Source organism: Branchiostoma lanceolatum, chromosome 3 (assembly GCF_035083965.1).
Source record: "Branchiostoma lanceolatum isolate klBraLanc5 chromosome 3, klBraLanc5.hap2, whole genome shotgun sequence".
NCBI classification, from domain to species: Eukaryota; Metazoa; Chordata; class Leptocardii; order Amphioxiformes; family Branchiostomatidae; genus Branchiostoma; species Branchiostoma lanceolatum.
This window is the reverse complement of record NC_089724.1, coordinates 27,138,828-27,158,694: the sequence shown is the minus strand read 5'-3', so window position 1 is coordinate 27,158,694 and position 19,867 is coordinate 27,138,828. Positions and strand designations below refer to the sequence as shown.

General features: G+C 43.1%; 1 protein-coding gene and 1 long non-coding RNA gene across 3 annotated transcripts; one reads left to right on the top strand and one right to left on the bottom strand.

The window, feature by feature from the left end:
• Window positions 1–1,322: 1,322 nt before the first annotated feature.
• On the bottom strand, window positions 1,323–4,983 carry LOC136431262 (uncharacterized). Of its 2 annotated transcripts, none has more exons than XR_010755008.1 (3): window positions 3,312–4,983; window positions 2,355–2,463; window positions 1,323–2,122 (listed from the first exon to the last, which is right to left on the bottom strand). It is a non-coding gene; the product is annotated as an uncharacterized lncRNA (long non-coding RNA). The 2 variants fall into 2 exon arrangements; XR_010755007.1 differs by having other exon boundaries at window positions 2,355–2,466; window positions 3,312–4,982.
• Window positions 4,984–10,158: 5,175 nt separating this feature from the next.
• LOC136429491 (sodium-dependent lysophosphatidylcholine symporter 1-like) lies at window positions 10,159–19,448 on the top strand. The gene is made up of 9 exons (XM_066419321.1): window positions 10,159–10,344; window positions 10,844–10,934; window positions 11,270–11,275; window positions 12,170–12,294; window positions 13,805–13,888; window positions 14,769–14,884; window positions 16,141–16,278; window positions 17,043–17,219; window positions 19,286–19,448. Exons 1-9 carry the CDS (start codon window positions 10,159–10,161, stop codon window positions 19,446–19,448), a joined length of 1,086 nt encoding a protein of 361 aa, XP_066275418.1.
• Window positions 19,449–19,867: the final 419 nt, after the last annotated feature.

Sequence of the window (19,867 nt, the reverse complement as noted above, 5' to 3'; positions counted from 1 at the left end):
TGCCCAACCTTCTTTGTCCAAATTGCTTAAAAAAAGTTAAATTTTTCTCTTCATAATCAATTTCTTTCTGATTATTTGATGCATCTTTTAGTATAACTATAAAACAACATTCTTGAAATGTTTTCTGTCAAGGCATAGCAGTGACGAAATAGAGATCCAAGATAAGTTCCACTCGTCGTTGCTAATGACAAATGCCACACCACAAGTCAGACTATGCAAGTACAAGTATTGTTTTGTTTTTCAGGCATACACAATTTGTCATCGTACCTTGTTGATGTACATGACCGAAGTCCCAGCCGATAGAGATTCAGCAACAACCTACCGTACGTATACGTTCTATAGGGAAAGAACTGTTATAGATATCCTTCTTTTCGTACCTCCCCAAATCAGTGGTGGAAAGCATAGGGTTCAATAACACTTCAATTTATCTATATTTATCCATATAGCCGATATATAACCGCCCATCGGCGTTACACACGAGTTTTGTAGGCATACGGCGTCCAGTAGATGGCTATATTACACTGAACAACTTGCCACACATAGCTTTTTGCACATCTAGCTGCAGGCGTTGTTTAAAGCAAGCTATTGACGATACCCCTACTAATAGCACTTGGTGGTAATGATTTATGATAGTTCAGTATGCCCCATATACCAAGTTTTTTTTTTTGGGATTTGGACTCGCGACCTACATAATGCAAAGCAACCGCTCTAGCAACTAGACTGTTACTCCTCACTTTTTGGCGACGCCTCAGGGGCGGAGCCTATTGTATAGTACTGCTTTCGGTTTGCCAAATATTCTAGGATTTCCGCGAACGCATTCCCTAGGGAATTAGTTTTTGGCAACGCCTTGCAGGTATGGCCTTTTCTATAGCAAGGACGAATGCCACTGCGTACGGCATAGAAAATGCGCTAGTTATAGTTTACACTTTTACAGCTGTTTATCGATGTTTGAAATAAACTTTCTGGATGTTGCAATATATACCTATACATCACAGCTGTTCCTCAATGTCTTAAACGTTTTTGGTTTTTGTTATCATGAATGACATGCTTAGACTGGCTCTTCTTTTATTGTCATGAGAAAGTTTGATTTTGAAAGGTAAATAAGTCACAGCTTTAAAGAAGATGTCCGGATTTTTGCAAAAAGCAGCAACAACAATATGTCACTGCTTTTGATTGATTTTTCTTAGAAGCTTTGCTTCATTCAATAGAAAAATTAAATGCTTGACATGTTACCAACGCATAATTCGAGTTATTTTAGCTGGATCTTTGAAGCTTCGAAAGACTAACATAGTAAGGATAAAGAAAGGACACAGAGACAAGGCTTTCCGTACACTTGGCACAGGAGACTTTAAAGACGGACTGACTATGACTACGTGATACTGGCTATGCTGACATCAGTTTCCGTATCTTCTTGCAAGTTGGTGAGAGCGTGCAATCGTATCACAGCTTTCATGCACACTGATTATTACAATATTCGTTTGGGGTTTTCAATTGAATTTTTGTACATCCACCCCTAGCCTGTGTTTACAGAAGCTCTCCCTGGGGGAGGTTAATGACCCCCTCTTGGGAGCGGTATCGTCGGGCCGGCCGCTAGGAGCGCGAAGTAGTCAGGCTACATCCACCCCAGGTTTGTTTAGAACCGTCATCGGCCAGGTTAATAGCCTTGTGTACGATTTTGATATGCATATACAATAGATTACTACTATATACACACAATATAAATAATGAAATAGACAATATATTAGTATATCCGTGGAATAAACATGTTCAAGTCAGTCCGTAATATTTATTTCTAACTGGCGTCAGGTTTTGTCTCGCTGTAGCAACGGTTGTAGCAACGCAATCTATTGGCTTCACATCGTGGCTCCGCTACAGATCTGGTTCTTTCTCGTTCCCTTCTTTTTGTCGACGACGCTTGTTGTGTGGCTCCCCTCGCGATCGGTCCCGACGTTACGGACGCACGCACGGACGTCTGTTATGGATTCCCCTAGGGATGCAGCTCGTCTCACCGACATCCAGTAGAAGGTCTTGATCTGCCGACCTCCCCTACAGCGGTATCTCTGTGTAGAATGTGGCAGGAACATCTCGTCGTCATCGCTCTCGTCCCGTAAGCTAGGTCGGCCTGTGCAAGTATAAAGACGGAAACAGTCGGTGGAGCTGGCGACCACAGCGGTTTGATCTGATTTCTAGCTACCAAAATCAGTTAACAAACTGTTTAAAAGAAGCTATGGCAGCCATCCTTAGTATCCCTACAAATATTCCATTGTGTGAAACCGTCAAATTATGAAATCTTTAAAACTCTATCGGCTCTTATATGCTTATGAAATCACAATAATGGACTATTCCAAAATTACCCAAATAAATTTTCATCGTCGTTGTTCGGCTGCATGTGTTTTACGTGAACTAAGTCGCCATTTAGATGGTCGTCACAGCACTTATGTTGCAGAATCTTACATTCAGGAGCTGCTGTAGAAAAAAAACGCAGCGAACAAAGATTAATATTGCAATACTTTGCAATTCTTTTGTCTTTATTGCCTATACATACCAAACAGAAAACACTGTAGAACACCGTGTAACCAACTAGTTCCTAGAAATTTTCTTCCATGACAACCATATTCAACATGTAAATATGTATGGATGTCTATCAGTTTTATCTAGATAAAATTTCTACGTTGCGTTGTTGAACTCTACACTTGAAAGCATCTCCAATACAAAGGCTAGACACGTCCTTTATATTGAACATGTTAAAATTAATTTGTCTGCTAGAAGTTTCTCGTTATACGTGATCTTATCCACTTACACAAATAAATAAACAATATTTCTGCAACTTCAAAAAATCAATGCACATCCACTATCCATGGGTTACTGAACTGTTGCCATATTAGGATATTTGTGTCGGCTGAGATATAAACAGGATATCTATGAATCTGTAAGTTTGCAAGAAATATCTCAATGTCGAAAAGATCAAGACAGTTATCACCTCTCTTTTGAATCGTATTAGAAGTTTGCACAAATTAAACGACAGGCGAAGAAACCATTTCTTGGCAGGTAAAATCTAACACGGTAAAATTCAAACGAATTATAATTAGGTATATGGTGGACAAAGGGTGCTACCAAATCAGTTTTCCACTACGCAGTGTGCAAGGCATTTAGAAGGCATGTCATTTGTAACCACTGTGTTCGAAAATAGAATTAATGTAGACTGTTATTACTCCACGAAATAACGGGGTGATCAAACACAGAAACGGAGTCTATGTGTGTACAGAAACATATGCGCCGTGCAAAAGGTTGAGACCTAAAATTGTACTGACCTTTTGACCGCTGTCTTCGCTGTCGGTCTGTCCAGCTCTTTGTCGAAAAGGTGTGGGCCGTTTACTGGCCTTTTCCTCGGCTTCATACGGCTGGTGGTCGATATTAAGTCCACGGATGCCGCAGGTGCCCGCCTTTTCTTCTCATCTTTGCTATCTTGAGAAGTGCCGAGCCACTAGGCCTTCCCCTTTTTGTTCTTGGTGGCCTGGCTTTCGGAATCAAACCCAGAGTGACGATGGATTTTGAACAATGGATCAAACTTCACAATGGCCACATGGCATCCTAAAAGCTTGGTTAATTGGTCAACCGCCGTCGGCTCTGCCCTGTTGCGTGCTGCTGGTCAGCGGTTGGTTACGCCCTGCTGTGAGTTACGCCCCGCTGTCGGCAGTTGGTTGCGCCCTGCTGTGAGTTACGCCCCGCTGCCGGCGATTGGTTGCGCCCTGCTGTTAGTTACGCCCCGCTGTGGCCGATTGGTTGCGCCCTGCTGTGGGCGGTCTAGAAAGTCCCGCCCTAATACTAGTATCCCACCTGGATGCCAGATGGTAATACACACAAAGACCGAGAGAGAAAGACATGTTCCGCTTTCAAACCAAAGGTCTAACTGAGGGGATTTGTAATAAAAGAATCATTGCAATCCGCTGACATGTTGTCATGTCCTGGAGCTAGCTCAGTAGCTGGCCTGTTCAGGTCCTGAAAGAATTCTGGCATCCAGGCTATATAGGAATGTTTTCTTTTTGCATACCCCAACCGGTTTTTGTTGTGTTTCTAATGCCGTGTAGTAAGTGTGTGTCTGTGTTCTTCCACATACTAGTTCATATTCTGGCCAACATAACTCATGACATGCAAGAAGCTACGGATAAAGCACGTTGAAATTATTAACCTTTCTCCACAATCTCTCTGTTGATGTTGGTAAGCTAAGATCATATAGACATCTCAAATCTGTGTGCGCCATGGAGTATTATCTACAAAGCAAAGACTTAGACATAAAATCATCTATATATAAACGCAGAGTAAGCGCATATACATTAGAAGTAGAAAGAGGTAGATACAGACGGTTACCTGTTAACGAGAGAATATGTGAACAATGCACAGGAAAAGCGGTGGAAGATGAAATGCACTTTATTTGCCATTTGTTATTTCTTCCGTGAACGTTTCTGCTTCTTTTATTGCGTTCTGTTGGTATGTGGTCTTACAAACAGGTAGCACATGGAGGATTTCAGGCCGCAACAGACAAAAGATATTCTGGTGCGGAAACAGTAAAACTTCAGAAAAGTGTTATGGAATTCGTTCATAGCAGAGGCACAGAAAAGTTCTTTACTACAGAGCACTGTGCATGTTTTGATAGACAAGTTCTGTAACCAAGAACTTTTAAGAGGGCAATGTCATGATTGGTTTCCGTAATGAGAGTTGGACTTAAAAACGCACATGTAGTGAATAGATAGCAAATATAGAAAATATTTTATCCTCCTATGGAACTAAAGTTGAGTGCGCACATGTGCTTGTACGCGAAAGTTTGTACATATCCCTCCGCCGCTGGAGTCAGCTGTATTAAATGCAGTGCTATTAGTATACCATTGAATAAATGACAGAAAAATAAACGTCACCGAGAATGTTATGCTTTGGGTAGCCTTTATACGTATGTATGTATGTATGTGTGTATGTATGTCACTGCACGAAATGGTCTCGTATCCCGGCGTATATTTACAGGGATTCCTCCGGAAATATTCCATATCCCGGTGCGGATTTAGCGTATCCGTAAGTTTTAACGGATACGCTAAATCCGCACCGGGATATGGAATATTTCCGGAGGAATCCCTGTACGTATACGCCGGGATACGAGGCCATTTCGTGCAGTGTGTGTTTGTGAACAGCATACTTGGGACAAGTTCTGTTATTTGAGTGAACTGGAACATAGGGCTTACGGAACGTTGGGATTTCCGTTGAGTGAACTGGAACATAGAGATTTCGGAACATAATAATTTCGGAACATAGGGCGGTCACCGATGTAAACATGCAGGTCTTGAAGACTAAGTCATCGATCTCAGTATGAGTGTATAACGTTACAGCACGATAGATTATGAAAAAGTTGTGTTACCAACCGATTAAAATTTGTCACAAACTGATGCCAAAGGCAAAGTTGAGCCTTTGCTTTTTTTATTACCTGTTTGGCAAGCGATTTAATTCTGTAAAAGGAAACAGTAATTTTTCGAGGAACTTACCACGAGGGGGCAGATCTATGAGATCGACGCCATCGGGCTCGAGTTGACTGCATCCCGCGGTGGCTTCTGTGTCGCTCCCGGTGGCATCAGGGTGGGCTGGCTACTTCATTTGAGCTTGGAGTATGCATGCTAAAATGTTCTGAGTGGACGAAACTTCAAGACCTGACCTATGTGAAAATGTAAGCGACTAAGCGTTTGGGACGCCGTTCCAAACGGGCAAGGCGCGTTTTTGGCCGCCTCGTCCTCGTCGGACTAAGGCCAAGAGTATATACGTACACATATATATATATCTCCTTCGTCTTTTATCTCTTAGTCTACTGATATTTGAACGTTGGGGCACCACACAAGATCTGGCAACTAGTTTTCTTCACCCTTCTCGATTTTCTCCGATACCATCCTCCCATCTTTTCCGTTGTCTACTCTCCGTTCTTCCTCACTGGACGATTTCTTGCATTATAGCTCATGGTTACTCCCAATAACTCAGTGACACGTGGCCGTACCACTTCAGTTTCCTTTTCTTTATTGACATTCACTGTGTTAAGAAGGTCTCCGTACATTTGCAGTGCTACATGGTTGCGTACGAAGCAGGGACAGTATCAGGAAGATAATATGCATGTGTTTTACCTTTGCCAAAAAGATTATGTTTCTGATGGCGTTTGCAAGTCTGTGTGTACGTGTGTGTGTGTGCGTGTACATGTGTTGCTGAACAGCATAACTCGAAAAGGCTGAGATGGATTGGATTGATAACTGGTACGGGGTGGGTCTTGATGAGACGTGCACATGATTATTATCTCCATGAAAAATGGAGATATATTATCTCCATAAAAAATGGAGATATATTATCCCCATAAAAAATGAGATATAGTTTTGTGTGTGTGTGTGTGTGTGTGTGTGTGTGTGTGTGTGTGTGTGTGTGTGTGTGTGTGTGTATTTCCGGACTACTGTAGTCAGCATAACTCAAGAACCTCTTGATGGATTACAATGATATTTGGTATGTAGGCAGGTGTAGGGAAGCCGAAATTCAAGGTAGATTTCGGGCTCCCTGGTATGTGACTTTGGCACTGCAGCAGAACTTCCGTTTTTCTATCTTTTGACCTGGACATGCTATGGTCCTGATTATTTGGTGGCAGATAGCTTGTGAAGTAATGAAGAATTGGGGTAGGCGTTGGCCCCCTAGCAGCTTGCTCTAGAACTGCAGGGGCGTTATTGTGAAAATCTTCTAAGGAGAATAACTGAACAAAGGAACGACGGATTTCTATGATATTTAGTATGCAGGTAGCTTGATAACTAATGGGAAAAATCTATATTTGCAGTGTTTTCTCAAACACTCAAGACTCAAATACATGTAACGTATGTAGTTTATGGCAAGTGGAACATCAATAAATTATCGATTATGCAAATAAATTCCTAATTTGCATAATCAATGTAAAAACGCCATTAGCCATCTAAGTGGTAATTGATAGGACTGTCAATATTGCGACATGTGTAAGTTAGTTGCAGGTGTTCATGACCAAACATGCATTATGTAAATGTGTAAGTCATTTGCCTAAACAGAATAGTTCATGGAGATATGAAGCCTCCGGACTCCTGTTGCGATTTGTAACGGTACTACAGCGTAACGTCTACATGTAGTTTTGAAATCACGTGCTCTTGACATGCCATGGTCGTGATTTTTGAGTGCTATATAGCTCATAGCCGACTTTGAAAGAAAACAACTCTGCGTATCCATGCTTTCTGGTATGAAGATAGTTCAAATGATGTTTTAGTTCATTATGTTGTGATTATGCATTTCAGAATCTAATTTGCATGATTACTGAGAAACTTTACAAACCCGCTGCGTTCAATGATTGGACCATCCAAACATGTGATATGTTACTGAGAAAGATAGGGACATGTATAGATGCAAAATTATCACAGTGGAGACTTAATTTGCATAATTAAGTTGAAAATACTATTGTTCCATATTTCTAATTAACGGAAACTTTATATTTGTGGCACTTGAATGTTTGGTGAAGGCTAACATAGTAAGATATAAATCATGCAAATGAGGACCTACTTTGCATAATCCTCACGTCGCCGGTGTGTTTTTTAAACACCACTCTTGTTGCTCCTATTTCCCTGTCTAGGAATATTTTGTCACCTATTGTCGTACCTCCTGGCGATTCTTGTCCACGGCCAAATCGTGGGCGCGTTCGGCACCACGGATACAGCATCTTGTGCCAACTCAACAATCACCAACACGAGTACGGGAATCGCGTCTGACCCGGTAAGGCAAACACTTTGTTTGCTTGTTTGTTTGTTTGTTCTTGTTTGTTTCTTAGTTCGTAACCGGGAAACCCCTTAATACGCAACACATCAGTTTATATAGTGGGATGGTCTTCAGTTGGGTGTCTGAAGCCTGCGCCACACTGTTGTGTTGTGTTGTGTTGTGGTTGCAGACCACAGTATTTCTCCTATAGGGATTTATATAGTTAAGGATCCCAAGGTGAGATGCTTCGACGCTTGAAAATTTATAGAAAGGTGCAGAATAAGGGTACCAGATTTTTATATACTTGACTTCAAGGTTCAATCTACAAAATATCTGCAAAATGAGGTTGAATTTGCCGGCTCGTTCTCTTTTAAAAGCCACTTTGATATGCCCCCCGGCGGAGGTCACCGTACTGCAGGCGACTTACAGTAGTCGGGCGGTAACAATATCCAGGCGCGAATCCAACCCGACCGAACAAACATCGTAATCAAACTCGTACTGTCTCAAAACTGACGTATTCCTCTACCATTCACCACAGTTTCAGCCTCGCTAACGTGCACAGAAGAAAAACTATGGCCTTTTCAAGTAATGTGACGCACTACTTCATACCCGAACTACTATTGTCCACGGGGGTCGCCCATTAATACTGTGTTCTGCGACCTTAAGACGACCTTGACCTTGGTTTTCTTTTGTTCATGCAATGTAACAGGTTTAGTTGAAGAAGTGTACCAAAGCTTTTTGCAAACATCCGAACGGTTGCCGAGATATCGCCAGCTTTGCACTTCAGGACCCGGCATAGGGGAAGACCCAGGGCAAGGCCTGTATGACGGGCCATTTAGCGCTCTCATTATCTAGACAAAATTACTATTCTGGTGGGTTTTTTTTCGTGGAAGGTATCATTAGTGTATATTCTTAAGTTCTAAGTGATTTTAGGTCAGGTTCATGGTTAGTTACGACGCAGGGGGGGGGGGGGGGGGAGAAGCGGTGTCCGGGTCCACACCAAGTCCTATAGTTAAGGATAGGGGGCGGTCTTAGAGGCCGTTGCCATGGGAACGGCGGGTCTGGCGGCAACAAAAACGACCGATTTCAAGTGAGTCGACGTCAATTACTGATGCACCAGTAAAATTTGACCGAATGCAACGTTTATGGCCAATCCCCGCTGGGGGTTAAGGTTGCAGACCACAGTATTTCTCCTATAGGGATTTATATAGTTAAGGATCCCAAGGTGAGATGCTTCGACGCTTGAAAATTTATAGAAAGGTGCAGAATAAGGGTACCAGATTTTTATATACTTGACTTCAAGGTTCAATCTACAAAATATCTGCAAAATGAGGTTGAATTTGCCGGCTCGTTCTCTTTTAAAAGCCACTTTGATATGCCCCCCGGCGGAGGTCACCGTACTGCAGGCGACTTACAGTAGTCGGGCGGTAACAATATCCAGGCGCGAATCCAACCCGACCGAACAAACATCGTAATCAAACTCGTACTGTCTCAAAACTGACGTATTCCTCTACCATTCACCACAGTTTCAGCCTCGCTAACGTGCACAGAAGAAAAACTATGGCCTTTTCAAGTAATGTGACGCACTACTTCATACCCGAACTACTATTGGCCACGGGGGTCGCCCATTAATACTGTGTTCTGCGACCTTGTGGTGACGCCACCGTTGTTGTAGTCACGTGGTCACTCTACACACGTCACTCCTTAATCTGACCATCTGAGTCCATGGAGAGATGTCCTCCATCTTGGTCTAATAAACATCTCCGTGAATCGAGCTGCATCTCCGCTCTCAGTCTTTCCAAATCTTGGTCAACGGTTACTTGATGACGTGGTGGCACCTCTGGGAAACGCCCAGCCTCGAATTTCCGCTTGCAGCCGCAAACCAGCCGAGAGACGAGAAGACAACTTTGCAGCCGAAACAGAAGACCAAAATGGTGCGTCCGGTACTAAAATTCGCCTTCGAACGCGGGAAGGTTTACTCGTTCTGCTAGCGATCCTTGTTTGACTCTTTGCTTCATTCCCGACGACAGGGGGTACCCGGAAGAAACACAGGGAGCTGATCGAGGAAATTCTATCCCACAAACGGGACACGAATAATTTCTCAGAAACCGGACCTTCTGACATCTGAGCGTCGTCAACAGCCGCCATCTTTCCGTGTCGTCTGATGATCACTGGCGATTCTCCTTTGAACGTTGGAAGTTCTATGGTCATCGGCACAACCCCTGCACCGATCTTCGTCACGTTCCCGACAACAGGGAGCACACAGAAGACGCAGGAGGCAGATGGACGTAGCCCTATCCACAAGCAGGCCTGCCCTTAAGCAGGAACAGAATCCCCACTTCCTCGGACCATGTGACAGCGCCGACGCCATTTTTCATAGACATGCCCGTACCATCGACAGCCGCCACCTCTTTCGTGTCGTCTGAGGTCACTGGCTTTTCTCCTTTGAACGTTGGAAGTTCTACAGTCATCTGTGCAACCCCGGCACCGATCTTCGATACGTTCCCGACGACAGGGAGCACACAGAAGACGCAGGAAGCAGATGGACGTAGCCCTATCTACAAGCAGGCCTGCCCTAAAGCAGGAACAGAATCCCCACTTCCTCGGACCACGTGACAGCGCCGACGCCATTTTTCATAGACATGCCCGTACCATCGACAGCCGCCACCTCTTTCGTGTCGTCCTAAGGTCACTGGCTTTTCTCCTTTGAACGTTGGAAGTTCTACAGTCATCTGTGCACCGATCTTCGATACGTTCCCGACGAGAGGGAGCACACAGAAGACGCAGGAAGCAGATGGACGTAGCCCTATCCACAAGCAGGCCTGTCTTCATGCGCTATATGCAGGAACAGAATCCCCAGTTCCCCGGACCACGTCGTCGTGTGAGCTGACAACACCGACCGCCGCGCGCGCGGAGCGGCACCCGCATCGGACACTGTCCTAAAACAACCAGGATGGCCCCTCAGAACTCACTGTTTAGTCTCCCCATTGCGCTCCGAGTGCGACTGAAGAATGCGGACCTAGTATTGTTGTTTGATGTGCTGAGTAACCAATTTTCTCCTTCACAGGAGACTGGTTACCTCGTCTCAGCTGGCACGACTGCCACCATCACTGTTGTTACTGTCAGTACAACAGTCTTTGGAGTCAAGGAATATACAGGTCATTGATTACCTTCACAACTATTAACATATATTAAGGAACGGACGATCTGCAGCTGGTAGAAACCTCAGTGCACATATATGTAAAATGAAACGCTTCTATCTCGCTTATATCAGATGGCACCGAGTTTAATATACTCATGAAAATTAGATCGCGTCAATTAAAGTCATTTTGTTCAGCTTTCTACCAGTAGAACATAATTTTATGTCAGTAACGTACAGGTAATTATCACCTAGAACGCACGAAGTGCAGTATAGAATTCCCATCCTTTTGTCATCCATTTTCCACTACACGTCAAGTATAAGGATCCCATAATTTGCCCATGCACTTTCCAGGTCCAGGTATGTAAGAAAAAATCTAGTACCGTACACGGTGGATCCCGGAAAGCCATGTACATAGCCAGTACACGGTGAATTTGACGGGTGTATGAGGGCCCGGATACTCCGGATACTTTTCGTGCAGTGTTAGCCACATAAAGCAACAGAAACTGACAGGAGACGATATGCGTAACTCTGCCACCTTGCGGGCCAATGGCAAAAGCAATTCCTGTGTGTTCTGTTTTATGGTTATAGTATAATAATAATCACGTGGCTGCAATCAAATACCCAAATGCTATTTTGCTGGCCCAATGATTACGTCATAGTCACGTGAGTGCAAACACGTCTTAGATAGAAAATGTTGAGGGTGAATCCCAGGATTGACAGGCCCCTAGACTTTATATAGAAAACATGTAAAAAAGGCTGTCAAAAGTCACCTTCTGAAGTTTAGATCATGAAAAACTCACATTGGCAGCGTAGTCTGACCTTTAAAGTGTCCATCTAGTGATTTTCGGGTGTTTCCCACCGGCGCAAAGCGGTATAATCGCACCATAACAAGCCCAGATGACCTTTGACCTTCCTACACAAGAAATGAACACATCCCAACTGCATCTATTGTATAGTGTACCGGACACTCCAAACATGGCTAAAAGCATGTTTTCCTAACAAAATAAAATAGCCACAACCCTTACCTGTCAATTCCAGCTCAAAAGACGCCAACATTTCCAACAAAAAGGCCTCCTACAGTTACTTTCAACAAGTCTATACCAAAAAAATGACCCCTTCGCGCATGCCTGTAATCGTGATCTTTGGCCTTGACCAAAATATGCTGTGACACATCATGTAAATGAGATACTCTCTCGCACTCTGGGCGATAACATAGGGTGTGTGTTACCAAGGAGGTTTGTATTCCCACAGGGAGTACGGTCCCCGGTTCTGACACGTCACGAGGAACCCTTCTGAAGGACATCTGGGAAGTCTGCACCTTCCGCCCGTTCGCTGACCTGGTGGGCACGGGAATACTGTCAGTCTTTGGCTCCGTCGTGAGTTGTGGTTCCTTATCGAGTAATATTTGTCAACTACAATTGTCTATGCTTCAGGATTCCGCACAGGACGAGATCGCCAATTGAGCTGAGCATAAAAAAACTCTCGATGATCTATATCGTATATGGTCAATGATCTATCAATGATGTTTCGACGACCTAAATGATCTGTTAATGATTTCTAAGTCCTTCCAGTGACCTGTTAATGGTCTTAATGGCCTTGTATTTTGGTAGCGCATGGGTTGACTAACGGTCTCCTCTATTTCAAAATATTAATGGGGCATAATGTCCACTTGTCGATTTTTGACTCACTATAAGCCATTTTCAGGCTGAAGTCCAGTATTCACTCGCCCCTAGACGTCCAATGGTGAACATATAAGAAAAAGGCTGTTAAAAGTCACCTACCTGAAGTTTAGATTTAAATGGAAAACTCACATTGGCAGCGTAGTCTGACCTCTAAAGTGTCAATCTACTGAGTTTCGCCGATTTTCCACCGGCGCAAAGTGGTGAAATTCTATCAAAACATGGCGAGATGACCTTTGACCCCCTTTCACAAGACCTGATCACATCCAAACTACACCTATTTCAAAGTGTACCGGACACTTCAAACACGGCTAAAACCCTGTTTTTCTAACTAAATGAAATAGCCACAACCCTTACCTGTCAATTCCAGCTCAAAAACACCAACATTTCCAACAAAGAGGCCTCCTACAGCTACTTTTAAAAAGCATATACAAGCGGTTTCTGTATGCCATTAAAATGGACCCTTTGCGCATGACTGTAATCGTGACCATTGGCCTTTAATAGACCCCTTTCCAAACACCGCGGCCATTTTGGATCTGCTCTCGCGAGAGAACAGTAAGGCGTGAACTCCCGAGATCACCCTGGACAAGCTGTAAGACGGTTCGGATTAGAGATGTTTATAATGGCCGTCAGGGTCTAACACCGTTCCTCCTATTTCACCACAGCTGCAGCAATGGTCCGCGGCACTTGCAATTCAATATGCCTTTGGCCTTGAAGGTCAACTACAGAACCTTTTCCTCGCTCGTTTGGTAACGATATTTTTTTGTCAAGCTTCGGTTTCAAAATGTGTTATAAGAGCCTCGTCCATGGCAATGTCGTTAGTAGGTGACTGTACATCTTATGCTATGTACGTATTGTATGTTTCCTTTCCTCTACTGGAAGAGTAGGTGTCAGTAGACAGCTAAAGGAGAGTCGAAACACTAATAAGTACCCATGCAGTAGCCTCTACCAGGCTCCACAGGTTGCTAGAAAAATCAGAAATTGGCCAAATAGACAGATATATACAAGAGGAGTTAGGGAGTACAGTGCCCTAGGTCGCAAACTATACTCCCTGGCCAGCTAACTCCTATGGTATATATCTGTCTATTTGGCCAATTTGTACTATTTTTCTAGCAACCTGTGGAGCCTGGTGGAGGCTAGTTTTTGGCATCAAAGACTCGTATTGACAAGAATATGTGAATATTTTGCTTTTTTTTTTTACACCTAGGGAGCAAGTGTCCTGGCCGTCCCCATCTGTTCTCTATTAATCACCCGTTTCGAGAAGAAGCTAGTCTTGACAGGTTTCAACTTGGTAAGTAACGCTCGATTATAAACATCAATATACCAAATATGATGTTTCCTTCCTCGAACTCCTAACTCAACTCAGCAACTGCATTCAGGGGGAATCCCAGCATTGACAGGCCCCTAGACTTCATATAGAAAACATGTAAGGAAAAGGCTGTCAAAAGTCACCTACCTGAAGTTTAAGTCATGGAAGACTGACATTGGCAGCGTAGTCTGACCTCTAAAGTGTCAATCTAGTGATTTTCGGACGATTCCCACCGGCGCAAAGTCGTGAAATTGCATCATAACAAGCCCAGATGACCTTTGACCTCCCTACACAAAAAATTAACATATCCAAAACTGCACCTTTTTCAAAGTGTACCGGACACTCCAAACATGGCTAAAACCCTGTTTTCTAACTAAATGAAATAGCCACAACCCTTACCGGTCAATTCCAGCTCAAAAACGCCGAAATTTACAACACAAAGGCCTCCTACAGTTACTTTCAACAAGGCTATACAAGGCTATCTGAATGACATAAAAATGGCCCCTTTGCGCATGCCTTTAATCGTGACCTTTGGCCTTCATAGCTCGCTGACGGGATGATACAGTTCATTTATTACTACGTAGTGTCTTATCTAATTGTTAATCAATTTCTTTGCATACTTTTGTCAGTTTGAAGGTTGTTGATAGAAGGAGCATGAAAGTGATGTTATGTAAGAAAACCAAATGTACCTCCAAGCAGACCCAACGGTTGCAAAGACCGTATCCAGTTGGCAGAAGGAGTTTTTATTGCAACCCGATGGTGCCTGACAACTTCTCTGGCTGACTGGGGCTTCTCTGGCTAGCTTGTACGATTTTGGCACCGTGGGGATCTGCTTGGAGATTATTGTTTTCTATCTTTACAGTTGGTGGTAGCAGCTTCGGTGAGCATCATGTTTATTCCAGCAGGGCGACTCGACGTTCTTTTCATCGTCCTCTCTCCCGCTGGGTTTGGGTTGGCCGGCCCAAACCTCATCCCGTGGTACTGATTCCTTGTCTACACCATTATGGATACATTTCTAGATGTGTTTTGTTTATGTCTCAGGGGCTTTCAACATGTTTCCCACAATGCACCACGCCGCGCATGCGTAGTTTAGAAGGTGTACCGACTTATAGAATAATCCCAGTCCACCTCTCAAAGTCAAACCCTTGGTATAATATGCAAGGGGATATTTACTTATCTGCGTTTTTAGCACGTTCATTTGAATATATTGCTCAATTGTTTTGTCATATACGCTATCATAGTATTGTTATTCCATACACAATGTATATAGCACTTATCAACCACTTACCAACAAGCTTTCAGTCATAGTCTTTGGGTTATTTCGACTTGAAAAGGGTCAGAGTAATGACCGAAAGCTTGTTGATAAAAGCTTATTTTGTCAGTAATATGGCGATGTTGATTTGATCATATGGATGACAGCCGCGCCCGTTTTCACTGAATAAACCCAACGTATTCGACCATACAGCACACCGTAAATCGTACAAAGCAGCCGCAAAATGACTACATATTTGCCGTAAACTGCAAGAAATATTGGAAAACGATACTGATATGCTTTATAATGCCAAAATCAATTCTAAAATCAAAGAAGAAGTTGAAGGAATGAAAATGAAGAATCTATTATTCCCTATACCATACTCTGTGTTTAGTCATTTGTTCAACCTTACTGACCATATGGACTTCACGATGAAATCAACTTTTTTTGGCCAACCTTTTTTTTAATCGCACGCTCGCGTCAGTTTTGGCCTTCCCAGAGGATGACATCCATGAAATCGGATCAACATGGCCTAATTGCTAGCTTATTGTTTATTGTTTCGCATATGTACAAGTATTTTAAAACAAAGAAATACAGGGCAACAAAGATATGCAGGGGGGGGGGGGGCAGAAGCCTAGGTGGCTTTTCGTGGGCCTCCCTTCGAAACTTAACAGTTATAGGAAATATATCATAAATTGTACATAACTCAAAATTAAACAAAATTAACGATCGAAAAAAGTTGAACCTATATCATAAATCCTAATAGATGAACAGATACGAGGAAATTCAAAATGAATTTTAAGGTATTAAACATATTAAGGTACGCTAATGTGATCAATGCTAATCATAATTAACAAATTGTGAAGAAATAGGTCAAAAATTAAACAAAATATTAATAATCAAATATCTTATAACTGATATTGCTCGATGGAATCCCGTTGTTCATTAGAATGATCGTGCCCTCGTGATATATTTCCCCCAGGACCATGCTGACGGACGTGGCGGATGACTTCAAAATCCAGAAAGGGAAGAGGCGGGACATGCTGTTCCAGACGTTATACCAGTCCATTACTATAACCGCCATACTGCTCGCTTCGGTGACCTCCTTAGTCGCTTTGGAGTAAGAAAATATATACATTCCTAAGATTTTTTAAAGATGTATCCATGAGAGACACTCTATCGAAATGAACGAAAAAGAAAACACAAGAAAGTATTTCGATTATAATATACAAACTATAACACCGTAATTAGAAAGTTTATTGCAAACTCCTGCCCGTAGGCTAATTGCAAGTACATGTACATGTACATGTAACACAGAGTGGACGGACAGATAATGATGAACAATATGACATATGACTACTCTAGTCTTAATTACTGACACAAAGTCCTAACTTATTGGGTTCGGCTTCTTTCTGCGGGACAGTGGAAGACGAATGATCCCACTTTTTCTGTGATGTGTGGGATTTGTGATGTTAAGAGGAGAGTCTTAAAACGTCTGAAAATGTGGAGAAATTAGGACGGAAAACGGTGGCCTCTTTAAACAACTCATTTCGTTCGTGGTCGTAGAATGGGCAACTTGACATAAAATGTGTTTCGTCTTCCACCTTGCTTGACATGCAGCATGAGTGTAATATATATAGGATATTATCAACATGTCAACGTCAGAATGCTAAACAGTCAAAAAGAAGAGAGCGTTGGTCCTACACAGTACATACATTGTAAGCACTTTGCGAAATGGCATCGGTTCACTGGAAATGGCTCAGCCATTGGTTGACAAAGTTTTCTTCACATTGATGCTACACACTGTTGTAATGTTTTCTTGGGTCTCCTGTGATTGGTAGCTGCTCAGAGAAAATAGAACATGCTTTTTGCCGTCTCTTGCAGGATCGGGGGTTACCAGACCGGTGCCTGTACCCAGCCGGACTCAGTCGCCTTCACCACCCGCCTGCTGGTCTCCTTCATCCCGGCAGGGGTCACCCTCCTCAGCCTGGTCTTCCTCTGGCGGTATCAGCTTACGGGAGAGAGACTCCAGGCGAACAAGACCGTGCTAGAAGAACGAAGGTACGTTTTGTTACTCTCTAAGCAGAAGAGGGGTTCCGTCTGGGTTTTGACGTGTTTTTAGGCGTTTTTTGTCGGGCTTTCTTCTTTGTCATTTTTGTCTCTTCAAACAAATTTGGGGTTTGAAGGGAAAAAAAATGACAAAGTAGAAAGCCCGACAAAAACGCCTAAAAACACGTCAAAACCCAGACGGAACCCCTCCCCTGCCTGGAGAGTACGTTTTGGTCACACGGAAACCTTTTAATTGAAAACAATGATCTTTATTCACAAACACAAATACATGTATTCACAAGAGCCGACGTTTCGGTACCCGTCTGTGACCTTCTTCAGGGCAGTAATGACTAGTTCTGCATCATTGTCCGGCGGAAGGTGACAGTTGATTTTAAGGGGCACACAGCAATATTAGGGCCCAGAAAATGGAAATTAAAACAAATTCTGAAATCTTTGTACTGACATTTACTAACACTGTTTAGCTCCTTTGCGTAATAACTTCATACTTTGAGCATTTTAAAACCTCGCAAAAACGTGCCGTACGACTATCATCCCCTTAGTTTCGCGAACGTACAGAAACCCAGCGACGATTTTCAGTGAGTTTTCACGTCATACCGACGTCGTATTTTTTCTATACATTGTGATTGTGTTGTTTAAACTAATCATGTTTAGAAATGACTAAATGAATTGACTTTCAAACTCCTATTTTCGGGCCTCAATATTGCTTTGAATGAGAATTACTCGTTGACCTTCTTTTGCTTCCACATGAGAGACATATCTCAACAATCTTTCATCCTCTGCGTAAACTTTTTACATTGTTACAGCCTCCGTACTACAAACTACAAGTGTGGTAAGTTTGAAGGGCCAGAGATTTCTCATTTTTACACGGCGATCTTGAAATCAAAAATCGCTGTGCGTAAAAGTGCACCCGGCGCCCTGACCCGTTCGTACATATGCGCGCTGCGACTGGACACCATACTTATACACAGACAGGAGGTCACTCCTGCACATGTTCGCAGCTAGAACTCACAATTCCTGTTGCTGCACTGGTATGTAACTTGGCATATCGATTGCTAGGTTGCGTGTGGTGATGCGTGTTTTTTTTTTTTTTTTTACAATGTAACAGTGACTATACGATCACAGCAAGTAGCGAAAGAATCTACCCTGTATCTGCTTACGACATTCAGCGATCCGGAACGGATTTAAAGCATGGTCCCTATGGAAGGGCAGTACCACATGCGCGTCAATATAGGGGTGCAATTACGATATTACATTGACGATAAAAGCAGTTACAGTGTAACAAAACATCGTGCATCACCACGCCCAACCTGGAAAAGGATATGCCAAGTTACACACCAATGTGACGACGGGAACGTGAGTTCTAGCTGCGAACGTGCAAACAAAAGCATTTCCAATACTCCCAGAAGGAGGTCATCCTCCTTCCCGGAGTAACAATACTTTACGTTTGGGACTGCATTGTTATCAGTAACACCTAGCTCCAGTCAGTATTTACCCTGATGAAGATGACAGACAGTTATCGAAACGTCGGCTCGCGAAAATACTTGGTTGTGAAGAAAAGAACTTTGCTATTCCGATATTTGATGTCTCTTACGAACTAAAGTTAAGTATTTGTGCTACATATACTTCAGGTTTGCTATGTTAGTTAAGCGATTACGGGGTCTTTTTATAAATATGAATTGGTATTGAATTTTCTTTTTTATAGTTGAATGTGTGATAGTTGTGTGCCGATTTGTTAAAAATAGAGAGAACGCTAGCGACCCCCCAAAACACCCCTCCAAATAAAATGGTATGGCGACCCTGTGATGGCACAATTCAAGATGGCAGGTACCACACATGCCAACGGATCCAACAAAGGTTTTCCTTGAATGTGTGATAGTTGTGTGGCGATTTGTTAAAAATAGAGAGAACGCTAGCGACCCCCAAAAAACACCCCTCCAAATAAAATGGTATGGCGAACCTGTGACGTCACAATTCAAGATGGCAGCCACCACACATGCCAACGGATCCAACAAAGGTTTTGCTACGCAAACCTGTAATAACATTTTGTTTTCCCTCAGGACCCAGCAGGCTGCAGATAGCGGTAACACCGGTGGGACGGCACCAGGGACGGCACCACAACCATCTGCGGACATGAAGTCACATGACTTACCTGACAAACGCGGACCGGTGCAGCTGACTTACTTTGGGCCCTACGGTTCCTTCCGTTTTAAACGCCCTTAGTCCTGCCCAATGTGCATGGCCTTGGCAATACAGAAAGAAACATATGATATTTACTAATTTGCTCGCCATCGCGCTAGCACCGAATCTAGCTTTGTCTGGTCCTCCTAGTTGGTTCCAAGGGATTAAGTGGACATAAGCCTACATTAGTCTTAATTTAGAGTAGCTTGAGATATTTAGAGTTTAGCAGGACGGGATACGCCATTATTTAGCCAAGATATCGTACGAAGAACTGCTTATCCCGAGCCGCCATCTTGAATTTGGCGGTCATGCCATGTGACCCAACAAATAGTAAGAATCGTATGTTTCCTAGTAATGGATCGTCTGTATTCCGTAGAATTGGTATGCTTCTCATAATGGATCGTATGTATTCCATAAAATTCGTATGGATTCTGTAAAATTCGTATGAATACTTTGGCACC

Excerpts from the sequence above, each read along its gene's own strand:
- LOC136429491 (XM_066419321.1), top strand. The coding sequence starts at position 10,159 with ATGCCCGTACCATCGACAGCCGCCACCTCTTTCGTGTCGTCTGAGGTC. Across the intron at positions 10,345-10,843 it reads GTAGCCCTATCTACAAGCAG|GAGACTGGTTACCTCGTCTC; the intron begins GCCTGCCCTAAA and ends TCTCCTTCACAG. Across the intron at positions 16,279-17,042 it reads ACCTCCTTAGTCGCTTTGGA|GATCGGGGGTTACCAGACCG; the intron begins GTAAGAAAATAT and ends CGTCTCTTGCAG.